This window comes from Protopterus annectens, chromosome 5.part0 (genome assembly GCF_019279795.1).
Source record: "Protopterus annectens isolate FY-2018-M chromosome 5.part0, PAN1.0, whole genome shotgun sequence".
NCBI classification, from domain to species: domain Eukaryota; kingdom Metazoa; phylum Chordata; order Ceratodontiformes; family Protopteridae; genus Protopterus; species Protopterus annectens.
The window spans coordinates 1,793,930,311-1,793,944,709 of NC_056735.1; the positions used below are offsets into that span (position 1 = coordinate 1,793,930,311).

Here is a 14,399-nt window from a genome sequence, read left to right on the forward strand (position 1 = left end):
TACTGCTGTTTTCCCCTCCCATTGCCTCCCTGTTTAAGCCTGTGTGCACGCTGTGCAAACTGAGTGCTCATATGTGCACAGAGCTGCTATTTCCTAGTTTAACTTAATTTTTCCTCCTGTAAAACCTGGTGTGCAGCACACACACCCACTTACACTTTGTAAAGAGTGTTAGGCAGGTTTAGACATACCCCTAGCTTAGCTGTGCTAAACTAGGAGCAATCCCGAGTCACAGGGCTCCAATCCACTTACAGTATGCCTGACACACACACCCCCATGATGTCACCTACATCCTAGTCTTGCTCCCAGCTATTTATACTCTTACACTCTTGGGACCTGCCTCACACCCTGGGGAAATCTGGGATTCACTAACCTTTCCCTCATTTGCATAGGATTGCCTGCTAATGCATAATTTCATGTCCCACACTGAGCCTCCCCCCTTAGCAACCATTACTCACTGGCCAGGTTGTCTTCTGCTTGCCATTGACTTCCATGGCAGAATACTGATTTTAGTTAGAATGCTTACTTTAGGTTTATTTTATTAATTTTCCCTTGATCCCGTTTGCGTGCCGCTGCCCTATGCTTCAATACGCCAGATCAGCAGAAAAAAATAAAAGTTGTTTATTTTAAATGGTTTGCAATGCCAATGGCCTTCTACTTGACCATTGGCATGCTTCCTCAATGATATGCAGCTTTTATTTGGAGCTGTCATAGCTCAGGTTTTCTAGATTGCAGAAATGTACTATGTTACTAACAGAGTACATTTCTTCACACTGCACTCGTCCTGCACGGAGAGCTGCCAGCTTCCTGGAACGCAGATTACCCTCATTTGCATGGTTTTCAGCTGCAAATGAGGGTAATTTGCATACAGAAGCTTGGTCAGTGCAGGATTAGTGTAAGAGCTCACGTGCACGTCCCGGGAGCTCATTCCTGGATCGCACATTGGCCGTATTGCCAAAAATAGCTCAAACTAATCCTGCACGCTATAAAGGGCTTCCTAAATCTGGGGGGATAAAGTTTTAACCTAAAGATACAATGCCAGTCAAACTATGTAAGCAACATCCAAATAAAATTCTTAAGTAAACCTTAAGAACCAGACACAATGTTTACACAACAGATGTAAAAGCTTTTGTGATTATCTTCATATATTTTACTTTAACTAATGAGGAACAAACAGAATTACTATATACTACAATAGATACCAAGACAGAAGAAATACTAAAGTTCCAGATTATAAATTCTGCTATATGAAATGTTCTAGATATCGGTGGTCAGCTAAACTAAAAGAACATAAAATTTGTTTCTCTCAAGACAGCTCTTGAATTCATAAAGAGTTTCATATGGAATATCTTAGTCATATTCCACAAATGAGATTTAAGAAATTAAGATAAGGAGAATGGCACAAATGCAATCTGCAGGGATGGGGAGATGATGCTTTATGAATGTTAGGATGTAAACTGATGCAGCAGATTGAAGACATGTCTGTTTAACAAGATGCAGAGTACAAAGTCCAGTGCAGTGTGTACATGCCTCAAGTGAAGCTCGGGATTAAAAAGTAAGCACCATTCAGTCTTCAGAACAAAGGCAATGGTACTCTACTTTTAACTCACTCCCTTAATATTCAGAGGAGATTCTACAATGGAATAAACATAAAACCAGCAGCACAGCAAACTGAAATTCACTGAGATGTTTATTGACCAAACAACCCCTGGTGTCCTGGATCAAATGCCTTTAAGTATATATAAAAGAGGACAACTCGGGACTTTTTTTAGTAGTTCCAGTCCACATACAACACTACAGTGTGTGCAAAATTAAATACACTTATGATGGTGACTTTTCAACAATCTTAAAGCCACAGAAAGTTAATACTTCATTTTCATTAAGATACTGGCATTCAGATTTACAGGGTCAATCTTACTGTACAAATATTGTAACTTTATAGGACTATGGTACAGACCTTTCACAATAAGACAGCAACTGACAGATACTTGAGTTAACTAAAGATTTTAACCCTATTATACATATAGCAATTTCAAAGAAGTGAGAGGAACATAAATGGCTACATGTCAACCATTGTTGGAACCAGTTAAGTGATGAGCAATATTATGCTGATGGCATGTCAAAATACCATGCAATAAATGAACAGTTCTCCCAGGATATGTACGAGGACTAGTATATTTATCATAATACTAACTTCAGAACTTTGATCCAAAAGTTTGCAGAGAGCATCAAGATGGATCCCATAGTAAACTGCATAGTCTGAACTACAAGCACTAAAACACATTTACTATTAATAGAGATTAACTGTATGCCATAAATGGAAGTACTATGATAAGCATCAAGGAAAACAGGAAAACTGGCAGTAATGGTAGGTACATCATTAAATTTTGAGACTAAAAAGGAAAATTTACTAGTTAGGACCATCATAAAAAAAAAAGCATACAGTACTCACAAGAAAGTGTCAATTCCACTGTTCACAGCAGTAATCAGAACAATTGTGGAATACAAAACTTTTATTTGTATACAAACAAATATGACCCACAGCCCACCATAACTGGTTTATCTATCCCTCCTCTCCAGAGATGAGCAAGGAAAATAGTGGGACTTCCAAAAGGTAGACAACTCCACTGTACCTTTTGCAAATATCTGAGTACAGTTGCCTTATTCCCCTAGAAACAAGATCTAGATAAGCCAATTACAGTTAGAGGTAGGTCAGATTTGTTTGTACTCCAGTCTAAATTTTGTTTTGTTTATCCTGAAATACAGGTCTCTGGATTAGAGGTTGGATATCACTACTTGCCTTCAACGAGTGGATCTTTGGTACTGTAGTTGAGCAATCATGGAATACCGATCTATCTTGCATATTTAGTTCATGAGGAATGTTAATAAATCAATTACAAAAAAATGACAAATAGGATATTCTCGATGAAGATTAAGAAGCACAGGGATATTCTCGATGAAGATTAAGAAGCACAGTGAGATTCTCGAAGATTAAGAAGCACAGTGAGATGTTAACTACACTGAATTTAAGATGGGTATTCAAATGCCTCAAAGATGAAAAATTAAGCACAACTTTGGTGACCATGACCTGATCCTTGAGGCACCATTCAAAACATTTTTTTTTTTTAAAGTTTCCCTGTATAAAGATGCATATCTTCAGTACATTTGTCAGCATGCCGTCTGTGATTTTAAGTAGGTTACTGCTCAAACGACCAGAGCTGGAGACAGACTCTTTACTGAAGTGCATAAAGTTAACTGCACAAAAAGATAACCGATGGTTTCAGTCATTACAAGCAAGGCTATTCTTACCACAGCTATATACCTAGTATAATACAGCTGGCTTATGTTTAAAAAGTGCCAAGTAACTTCAGCATTTGAGTGATAGATTTATCTATTGGGAGACTACCATTACCCCATCCTGAAAATCACCGTGTGAGAGTCAGTGAGTAAATGTGAGATGGTATAGGTTTCATTGCTGGTAAAAAAAAAAATTGTCTTGACACTGAATGAAGAGTGAAAAGGATGGTACTGTGAGAAGCCCTGGTCATAATTTTCATCAAGTCATTCAGTGTGAAGTTTACCTGGCCAATGCAAGTATCAGAACAGTTAAAGGGAGTAAGGCACATTTGTTATACATTCTTAAGGCTATCCCTGATAATCAATAGAAGGAAATGTTACATTAACATACTGGCCGTTATTCACTTTTAATATCTTATAAATAGGAGCTAGAAAACCAAACTCTCACTTTATTGACATCCAATCATTAAGCGATTTCATCCTGGTAGTTGGATTCCAACTACCAGGACGAAAGCACACAGTGATTGGATGTCAAACTGAGAGTTTAGCTCCAGGGTTTCATTTTTATTTACTTGGCTTTGGTGTGGCTTTTTGACAGACCTTTAACATCTTCCACCACTTAAACTATTTTTGAAACATGGTCGCATATGTTGCTCTCAAAGCAATTTCCAATACCACTTAACTAGATTAGCCTCACATTGTTGAAACTGTGCAGAGGCTGACAGCACTAACTTTGCAGCCAGCTTCCCTAAAATAGGTCTCCCAACTCTATGGTGCAGTTGTGACTTACTGTTTTGATGCCACAGAATTGTATATGCACCAGATGAATTTTTTCACTTTTCAGCAGCTTAAACAAGCTGAAAACAGATTCCTCAATACGTGTTTTTGGTATGCTTCAGCTTCTTTTGAGAGTTACTGCCCAACACCTCATTATTTTCTACATTTGTGACTTTACTTAGTAAGCATGTAGTATTCAAAATATGAAATATGAAAATGGAAAAAGTTGTACAGTAGTATTTATTGAGAGGAAAAGGGCTCTCTAGACAAGACACATGATTAATCTCAAACTACAGGAGACACTGGAAGAGTGGTTATATGCTACACACAGCTTATAGGATTTGTATAAAATTACAAAAGGGAAGGGTGCATATCTTAAAACCTACAACATATGAAACAGGTAACAAGTTTCAAAAAGAATGAGAGAAGGTTAATCTAATGCAAGTATGGTTATACAAGTTGTTAAACTGAAAGTTATGTGGAAAAAGGTCAGATTGTATTAGTGATGGTGCAGCCAACCATTCTGTCAAATATTACTATTGATATTACCATGGAATGTAAACAGGCTTACCAGAACAGATACAAAGAAACAAGCAATCTACATTAAGAACTGTAACATACAAATAGCTATGTTAAGAAAGAATTTGGACAGGAAAGAACATATGAACTTGATGAGGCAAGATTTCAGGGCTGATACTCAGCAGAATATTGTAGACAAAGGAAGGGGGGAGTAACTAAATTAGAAGAGAAAAGGGTGAAACAGTACCAGAAGGGAGGAAAAAATACAACTGTAAGTTTGTGGGAGTGAGGGGTTATTGGTAACAAGGTAGGAGATTTACTTTGGCATGTTTTCATATTCCCACCCCCAAGGCAAAAGAGTCTCAGCTAAGAAGGACTAGGGGGTAACCTGACATATTTATGGGCAGTGAATGGAATTTGATTTAAAATACTAAGGATGTATCAGGGGGGGGACCTAGAAATGAGGTAACTAGAGAGGGTAGCTTTTCAGAGAAATACAGGACATAGAGTATATTATTTCAGGAGAAAGTCCTCAGACTGTTTGCATATTAATCCCCAAGATTCAGCAACTGGGTCAGCTTGCAGAGTTTAAGAGGGATAAAGCAAGATTAGCATTTTGGCTAAAAGGTATTAAGGAAAAAAAAAATAGTAGTAATCATACAGAATATTACATTGACAAAGGCAGACAATTTTATAAAAATAAGTGAGAGACATGAGATTCTTCCAAAAAAGAGATGTATACAATAGCATGAGTGCACAACTGAACAAGAGGCGGCTAAGATTAACTGGATGAAATGAGTTTAGGAAACAAATTACTGAGAACAGATGCATCAGGAGGGAAAAATAGAGTAGAAAGAAGTATTGGGCTTGCAACTTAGGGACTGCCTCATACCAAGGACTAAATATAGATAAAAAGCAGGACAGGAATAATATGCAAATGATTAACCCTGGTGTAGTTCCTAGTGGAGAGAAAGAGAAAAAGGAAAAAAGAAGATGATTAGTAAGGCATACACGTCTTTGCAGGGTAACTGTAAAACTCAGGAGTTTAGAAAAGAACTTGGGAAACAGAACAGACAAATTATGAAGAAACAATGGGAAGAGATTTATGGGGCACCCAAGTACGTAACAAAGTCCATCTGGTTCAACATATTTGTGTGGAAATGTTTGTACAAGTATTTTTACATATTAAGTAAACTTCAAGGGATCTTTTCTCCCTGGTGGGAAGCATGTGTTAGACATGTGAAGGGGAAGAGATCAGAAACCAGAAACATGTGCTTCAGGCATGTACGAAGCAGACCGACTTTAAAAATAGGCTTCTTACAGATTTCCTGAACAGTTGTTATCAAAACAAACTGTAGCAGTTAAGAAGATGTTGACTTTGAGTTAGTGTTTCAGGTTAGAAGAGCCAAGGCATCAAAGTCTTATTACAGTGAATACTGCTGGAAGCAAAGAAAAGCAACAACAAGAAAATGGAAATCACAGACTAAACTAGCTTAAGAGAATTTACTGACCATTGTACGTGCCAATGAGGAAATGGCTGTGGGATCTTTAAAGAAGAGAGCAAGTGAAATCCACAAATATAAATTGCATAGGTGGGATTAACCATGAAGAAGTTCATAAATTCATGTTAAAAGTTCAACTGTGATACATGAATAACCTTGCTTAGAAAAAAAAAAAAAACCTTGCTTAGAAAAAAAAAAGAAGGAGCACTTGTCATCCAATAAATGCTATAGTTACTATACATCCAAGCTAACAGCTCCACTTAGCAAACATCTGCAGCTGAGAAGACAGCATGCCTAAACTATAGAAGAAGTCCATCCTAGACTTGGAAAGGAAGGCATAAGCATAAATACATAACACAATCCACAAATGAAAACATATACCAATACATACAAAAGATATGGCCAACAGTACACAACTTCTAGAATCCACAGCAAGGAAGATCACAAGTTTAATAAAAATCATAAGCATGTCCTTGATTTTTGGGGATGTCCTAGATTTTGGTTCAAACTTTTGCTCCATCCCTCCTAAAACTGCTGATTTGGAGATGTAACGTGGTTAATTATGCTTAATAAATAATGGCAAGCAGAGTTACAGAATTCTTTTATTTCAGAAAATGCATTTTAATTCACCTTCTCTTTTTGTGACAACTCCTCACAGTTAATAGTACTAATATTTTAAAGTGTCCCTGACTCTGGAGGCAAGAGGCTGACATATAGGTGCTAGAAGTAGGACCCCTGCTGCTTTTCAAATCTCCAAATGCTATTAGTATAAAATAGACAGAAAGACACAAAACCAGTTGTAATCTATACTTAGACACAAAGTACAGCATGCTTCTCTCGTTCTAGGCTGGTAAACAACATTCTACAGCTTCTTGTTGATTGAAATACAGGGGCTACACGGATGGATGTGTATGTATATTAAAGGAGAACTGTGCAAATCATACTGACGTTAACTGACAATCAAGGGGCAGTCTGCACTTGCATTTGGGTCTTAAAGGAAATGCTGCAGTAAGAACACCCATCAACAGCTTCCAGACCCTCATCTAACCTCGAAATTCTTTAAGTCTTTTCATCACTCGCCTACCGATTGTTTAAATAAAGGCACCATAAACAAAGTAGCTAAATTGTTCAAAGCTGGTTATGCACAACATGGCTTAATTTACATTTAACATCAAGAAAAGGACAGCTTTGAAGTCCTATTTACAGTCTGCTCTCAAGAATATACCATACCGTTCAGTTCCCATCTGGACTTCTAAGAACTGTCCAGTAAAGAGTAAACATCTCATAATAAATGCAGCTTAAATTTTGTTTGACAATAACAAACTGTTACTAACAGGTTATGTTACTAATGTCTAAACAAAAAACACACTTCAAGTTACATACTACAAAACCTTACTATTCCGATTAAAAGCCATGCAATCACTGCATACCTTTAAAAAACGTAGCTTCAACTCTAGTATTCACTTAAAACACATGGAATACAAATAACCGCAAACAAAATCCAAGTATTAACGGACTAAAACATTAACACTGCAGTAGATGCAACAAATTATTCTAACACTGTTGCTCGTAAATGGAAACATGTTCAACTTCAGCCCAAGTAACCCATGTTGAAAGAACTTCAAAAAGCTTAGCATGACACATTTACAATACCTTAGCAAAAGCATTAAGAGACGTCCTTGTGGTGGTCGTTCTCAGCCCTGCAGAGAGCCGGCTGCAGAATAAGGACGCTGCCATCTTGAACTCAGCCCCTACCCTATCTCTAAACTACGCAAGCGCTCGCTCTAGAGGACAGGAGGTCAGTAATACAAGCGCATGTGCAAATTCTACGATTTATACCAAGCTTGGGGAAGTTGATTTAAACATATTCTGAGCTGAAGTTACGTTAAATAGTTAGTGTTTGCTTTTGAGGGGTGGAATTTGATTGAAAATGCAATTGACAGGCGTGGAAACAAAACGATCTGGGGTTTGAATAAGTGTAATAGATATAAGTTGTCTACATCCTAATTCTGTAGTTTTAAAGAAACGAAAATAATCTTTGGGAAAGGGGACTTGTTACTTAGTGACAAACCTCTCTACTGTATGTGATTGTGACTCAAATTTTAGGCCTTAAAACTGGTGATTGTTGAAGAAAAGGGGAAGAATTACACAAGTAATTATAGTAATTAGAGTTATAGATTTCTTTTAGTTCAGAAAATGTATATTGCTTCACATCCTCTTATTCTGTCAGTGCTTAAGTTAATAGTGCTAATATTTTAAAAGTGCCCCTGACTATTTCAAGATTTGACCCTGATTGTTTGAGAGCTATTCCTGATGGGCATCTTGAATTCGGGTTTGTTAGTAGTAGTATTCCTATTACCGACGTGTGTACCCACCAATCGTTTATCTTCATGACATGACACAAGTGATAGTGATTTTTTTTGTGTGTATGTAGTATGTATATATACTGTAGGTGTATGCTCAGAAATTAATTTGTGTTTGCTAAGTACAACCAAAGTCAAACTACAGTAGATCAGATCTCAACTTTCCAACCCCAAAATGTGGAACATTGCTTCTCATAATATGGAACAAATGGGAAAAATGTGGAACACATGCTACCAACTGTTCCTCATAAAATTTGATTTCTGGCAAATCATTATTAAAGCAAATGAATAATGATATAGATTAGAGTTTCAGACTTCATATTTCCAGAAAATATATGCTAATGCAAAGCCTGTTAGTCTAGCAACTTTCTATGTTTGTAAGAACAATATTTAAAACCTGTCTCTGATTTGTGGTCTTTGTCCCCACATTATTTTTGGGTTTGTCAAATTTCTTAGGCTTAGAAGTTGAGACATGCTAGCAGGAAATGTGTTACTTTGTACTTTTAAAATGTTTTAAAAAATTACTAGAATTCACCAGTGTGGCAGACGCTTTCGATGTACAATAGCGAGGATCGTGGATTAAGACTCAGTACGAGGAACGTTCTTCATGAGGTACACATGAGAGAGATGCATTAGATGTGTATAATCATTTAGTCCATGCTGTACAACTTTCTTATGTACATTGTAGTCTAATAATGTTTACTGACTTTACTGTCAGTGATTTAACATTATTGCTTTGTTACCTTGAGCCAGGTCATTTATTTTTATTTTTATATTCATGACTGAAAGGGGTCTGCCAACTAACTCACCTACCCAGTTATCAAATTATAATAAATAAAACACAGTGAAATCTAGTGTAGTAGTGTTAATTTCTGGATTGCAAAGCATTGCAAATTATTACAAATGCATCACTGTGGATGTTACTGGATATCATGGGTGTAGCCAGAAATTAATTTATTTATTTACATTTGCATACTGGCAGAGTCTGAGTGGGAATAAAAAAACTCTTTTCAGCAGAAACCCAAGGGAAAAAGGTCCCTTGGTTACAGACACAAAACTGTTATGACGACTTCTTTCGGCTGCTCCCGTTAGGGGTCGCCACAGCAGATCATCTGTTTCCATTTCTTCCTGTTCTCTGCATCTTGCTCTGTTGCACCAACCACCTGCATGTTCTCTCTCACCACATCCATAAACCTTATCTTAGGCCTTCCTCTTTTCCTGTTACCTGGCAGCTTCATCCTTAACATCTTTTCCCAATATACTCTGCATCCTTCCTCAGCACATGTCCAAACCAACATAATCTTGCCTCTCTGGCTTTGTCTCCAAACCTTCCAACCTGGGCTAACCCTCTAATATACTTGTTCCTAATCCTGTCCACCCTTGTCAAACCCAGTGCAAATCTTAACATCTTTAACTCTGCAGTGTCCAGCTCTGATTTCTGCCTTTTTGTCAATGCCACTGTCTCCAACCCATATAGCATAGCTGGTCTTACTACCCTCTTGTAGACCTTCCCTTTCGCTCTTACTGGTACTCGTCTGTCACAAATCACTCCTGACACTCTTCTCCACCCACTCCATCCTGCCTGTACTCTCTTATTTACCTCTCTTCCACACTCTCCATTACTCTGAACTGTTGAGCCCAAGTATTTAAACTCATCCACCTTCGCCACCTCTACTCCCTGCATCCTCAGCATTCCTCTATCCTCCTCCTCATTCACACACACATATTCTGTCTTAGTTCTGCTAACCTTCATTCCTATTCTCTCTAGAGCATATCTCCACCTCTCCAGGGTCTCCTCCACCTGTTCCCTACTCTCACTACAGATCACAATGTCATCTGCAAACATCATTGGCCATGGGGACTTCTGTCTGATCTCATCTGTCAACCTGTCCATCACCATTGCAAATAAGAAAGGGCTCAGAGCTGATCCTTGATGTAATCCCACCTCCACCTTAAACGCATCCGTCACTCCCACCACAGACCTCACTGCTGCCACACTACCATCATACATATCCTGTACCACTCTTACATACTTCTCTGACACTCCCGACTTCCTCATACAATACTACAACTCCTCTATAGACACCCTGTCATATGCTTTCTCTAAGTCCACAAAGACACAATGCAACTCCTTCTGACCTTCTCTGTACTTCTCCATCAACACTCTCAGAGCAAACATCGCATCTGTAGTGCTCTTTCCTGGCATGAAACCATACTACTGATCACTAATCATCACCTCCCTTCTTAACCTAGCTTCCACTACTCTTTCCCATAACTTCATGCCGTGATTGATCAATTTAATCCCTCTGTAGTTACTACAGCTCTGCACATCACCCTTATTCTTAAAAATCAGCACCAAAACACTTTTTCTCCATTCCTCAGGCATCTTCTCATTTTCCAAGATTTCATTAAGCAATCTAGTTAAAAACTCCACTGCCATTTCACCTAAACACCTCCATGCTTCCACAGGTATGTCATCTGTACCAACATCCTTTCCATTCTTCATCCTCTTCATAGCTATCCTTACTTCCTCCTTGCTAATCCACTGCACTTCATGATTCCCTTGCTGCACATCATCCAACCTTCTCTCCCTCTCATTCTCTTCATTCATCAGCCCCTCAAAGTACTCTTTCCATCTGCTCAACACACTGTCCCTGCTTGTGAGTACGTTTCCCTCATTATCCTTTATCACCCTCACCTGCTGCACATCTTTACTAGCACGGTCCCTCTGTCTAGCCAATCGGTACAAGTCCTTTTCTCCCTCCTCAGTGTCCAGCCTTTCATACAACTCTTTATATGCCTTATCCTTAGCCTTTGCCACCTCTCTCTTTGCCATGCACCACATCTCCTTATACTCCTGTCTACCTCCTTCATCTTTCTGACAATCCCATGTCTTCTTTGCCAACCTCTATCTCTGTATACTCTCCGGTACTTCTTAACTCCACCACCAGGTCTCCTTGTCCTCCTTCCTCTTTCCAGATGTCACACCAAGCACCTTTCTAGTCATCTCCCTTACTAGCTCTGCTGTAGTTACCCAGCTTTTCGGTAATTCTTCACTGCCACCCAGTACCTGTCTTAACTCTTCCCTGAACTCCACCTCACAATTACTCTTTTTCAATTTCAACCATTTGATCCTTGGTGCTGCCCTCACACTCCTCCTCCTCTTCTTGATCACCAATGTCATCCTACAAACCACCATCCTATGCTGCCTAACTACACTTTCCCCTGCCACCACTTTACAGTCTCCGGTCTCCTTCAGACTAGCCCTTCTACATAAGATATAATCCACCTGTGTGCATCTTCCTCCACTCTTGTATGTCACCCTATGCTCCTCCTCAATATCTATGAAATGCATTTGCAAGGTTATAACTGAGACATATCAAGAGTTTAACAATTAAACTGCACTGTGTAGTACACAAACATTAAAGTGAATCTTTTTACAAAAAATAATACAAACACAGTTTTGGTGTTTGCACTGTAGAATACACATATTTTAAAGGAAATGTTTCCACAAAGACAGTATTGGAGATAGTTACCCTCTCAAGTAGTGGGGGGTATTCATTATTGGGTGTCTAGGGTGGGCTGACACAAATGTGAAAGAATGATAAAAGAGAGACAGAGAAATTGATACAGCATTTTGTCATGGAAGAAGGGCATTTAAAAACCAGTTGGCATAAAGGTTAAGGTATTTGCCTCCCATGCACAAGGTACAAGGCTCAATGCTGACCTCCGGCAAATGCCTATTTGGAGTTTGCATATTCTCTCTATCTCTCTGTGGGGTTCTTCCAGCCTCTGAAAAACATGCTGAGTGTTTCCATCTCAATCTCCCAAATGAATGGAGCTGTTGGCAGAAGCACAAACTCTACATGGTGTCCTATAGGGGAAAAGTTGTATAGACCAATCGCTTTGGGCAGCTACTGTGATGCAGAGTATCTTCAAGATAGGAGAGCATGGATCACAGACTGTGCCCCGTGGCAGGGTTAGCCTCTCAACAGTGTAAAATACGGCTCTAGGTGATTTGGTTATGATGACTAATGTTGCCAGATGGGCATAGCTATTTGCCGATGAGTGGGTTGAGGACCCGACCTACACCAGGGACCCATGCTAACAGTGGGAGGGGTGTATATGCCCCTATTGGCCAGTGTGTGCTTGCCATAAAGCCCAGCAGCCCCTGAATTAATAAGCTACTGGCAGGCCAGTGTACAGCTGCCCAGCTTGGATTACCTGGGATAGCACTGTTGAGCAAAAGCTGGATGTAAAACCAAACAACCTGCCAAACATGAACTAAGAATTACTACATTCAATGTAGGTTCACTGACAGGATGCAGCTTGGAAGTGGATGACATACAGAGAATTCTGGACATCCTACATATCCAAGAGACAAGATGGAAGGGCAGTGCAGCAGAGATACTTGGCTTGGGATCCAGAGTCTACTACTCAGGAGGAGTGCTGTCAGAATTGTGGTGAGAGAGAGGCTTCAGAAGGCAGTGAGGGACATCATCAGAATTAGTGACTCATGGCAATCAGATTTCAGTGTAAAGAGAGGACAGTATTCATAATCTTAGTCTATGCCTCACAGCCGGGTTGTGATAGATATAGAAGACAGCATTCATACAGCAGTTGCAGGACCTACTAGATAAAGCAGGACAACATGAATTGGTCTTGTTAATGGATGACTTGAATGCACATATCAGGCAGACAGAACAGGATATGAGGACTGCCTGGGTCTACATGGGTGGGGCAACAGGAATAAAGAAGTACAAGCCATTCTAGATTTCTGTCTGGCAAATGGCTTGATAGTAGCCAACACATGGTTCAGAAAGATCACATAAAAAAGTGGCCAACATCAACTCAGGTAGACTTCCACCTAGTAAGGAAAGGCTACTGGTGTACAATCACTGATTGCAAAGGCATCCCCAGTGAAGCAGTTGGCCCACAGCATAAACCACTGATTGTCACAATCAGCTGCAAGCAATGGACAAAGAAGGCTCTTAGGGCAACAGAGACCAGGCTGAGGGCCTAGAAGTTGACTGGAGAGAAAGCACAACAGTTCAAGGAATCACTCAGGACTCTAGCACTCCAAGAAGAGGAGGAAATAGGTGGAGATTAAGAATTGCAGTACCTCAAAACAGCATGTGTGAGGACTACAGAACAGAGATGTGTCCAAGCCAGGTATGGAAATAAGGTACATAAGGAAAGCTGGTGGGGGAATGCAGAAATCCAGGAAGGCATCAAAAGAAAGAAGGAGTGCAGGAAAAAGTGGGAGATAGAAAAGACAAACCAGGCTAAGAAGGAGTACTGGTTGGATAACAAAGAAGCTAAGAAAGGAGTTGCAATCATAAAGGACAGGGCATCAGAGGCACTGTACCAGCTTCTGGAAAGTGGCTCAGTAAGGGGCACAAAGTAACTATATCAGGTTGCAAGACAAAGACAGAAAGATAAAGATGATAGTCAGACACCATTCATAAGGGATGCCAGCAACAACCTGCTCACCAGTCCACAGGACATCAAAGGCAGATGCAAGAAGTACTTCCAGCAGCTTCTGAATGAAGAAAACCCCAGGGAAGCTCTACTGCTCCAGACACAGCCTACAATGAGAGAAGAAGAGGAGCCTACCCTAGAATAAGTAAGAATATCAGTAAGGAAAATGAAGTCCGGGAAAGCAGCAGGCTCAGATGAGAACACATCAGATATGATAAAGATGCTGGGTGAGATGGGGAGAAATGGCTCTTGAGGGTACTCACAGCACTGTGGAGAGAAAGGCGTATCCCAGATGACTAGAGAATTAGCATACTCATGGCAGTGTACAAGAACAAAGGGGAAATCCACACCTGTAGACAGTACAGAGGCATCAAACTCATGTCACACTGCATGAAAGTTCTAAACAGATCCGCAGACTAGTAGAATGTAAGATGGGGGATGAGCAGTTTGGATTCAGATCAGG

General features: G+C 39.6%; 1 protein-coding gene across 1 annotated transcript in view; it reads right to left on the reverse strand.

The window, feature by feature from the left end:
* The window catches only part of SUCLA2 (succinate-CoA ligase ADP-forming subunit beta), a 730,522-nt gene extending 722,643 nt beyond the window's left edge, over window positions 1-7,879 (reverse strand). The window contains exon 1 of the mRNA XM_044071591.1: window positions 7,746-7,879. Within this exon, the coding sequence (XP_043927526.1) occupies window positions 7,746-7,829 (84 nt within the window). The 5' untranslated portion in view covers window positions 7,830-7,879. The remainder of the gene's footprint in view (window positions 1-7,745) is intronic.
* Between the last annotated feature and the right edge of the window lie 6,520 nt (window positions 7,880-14,399).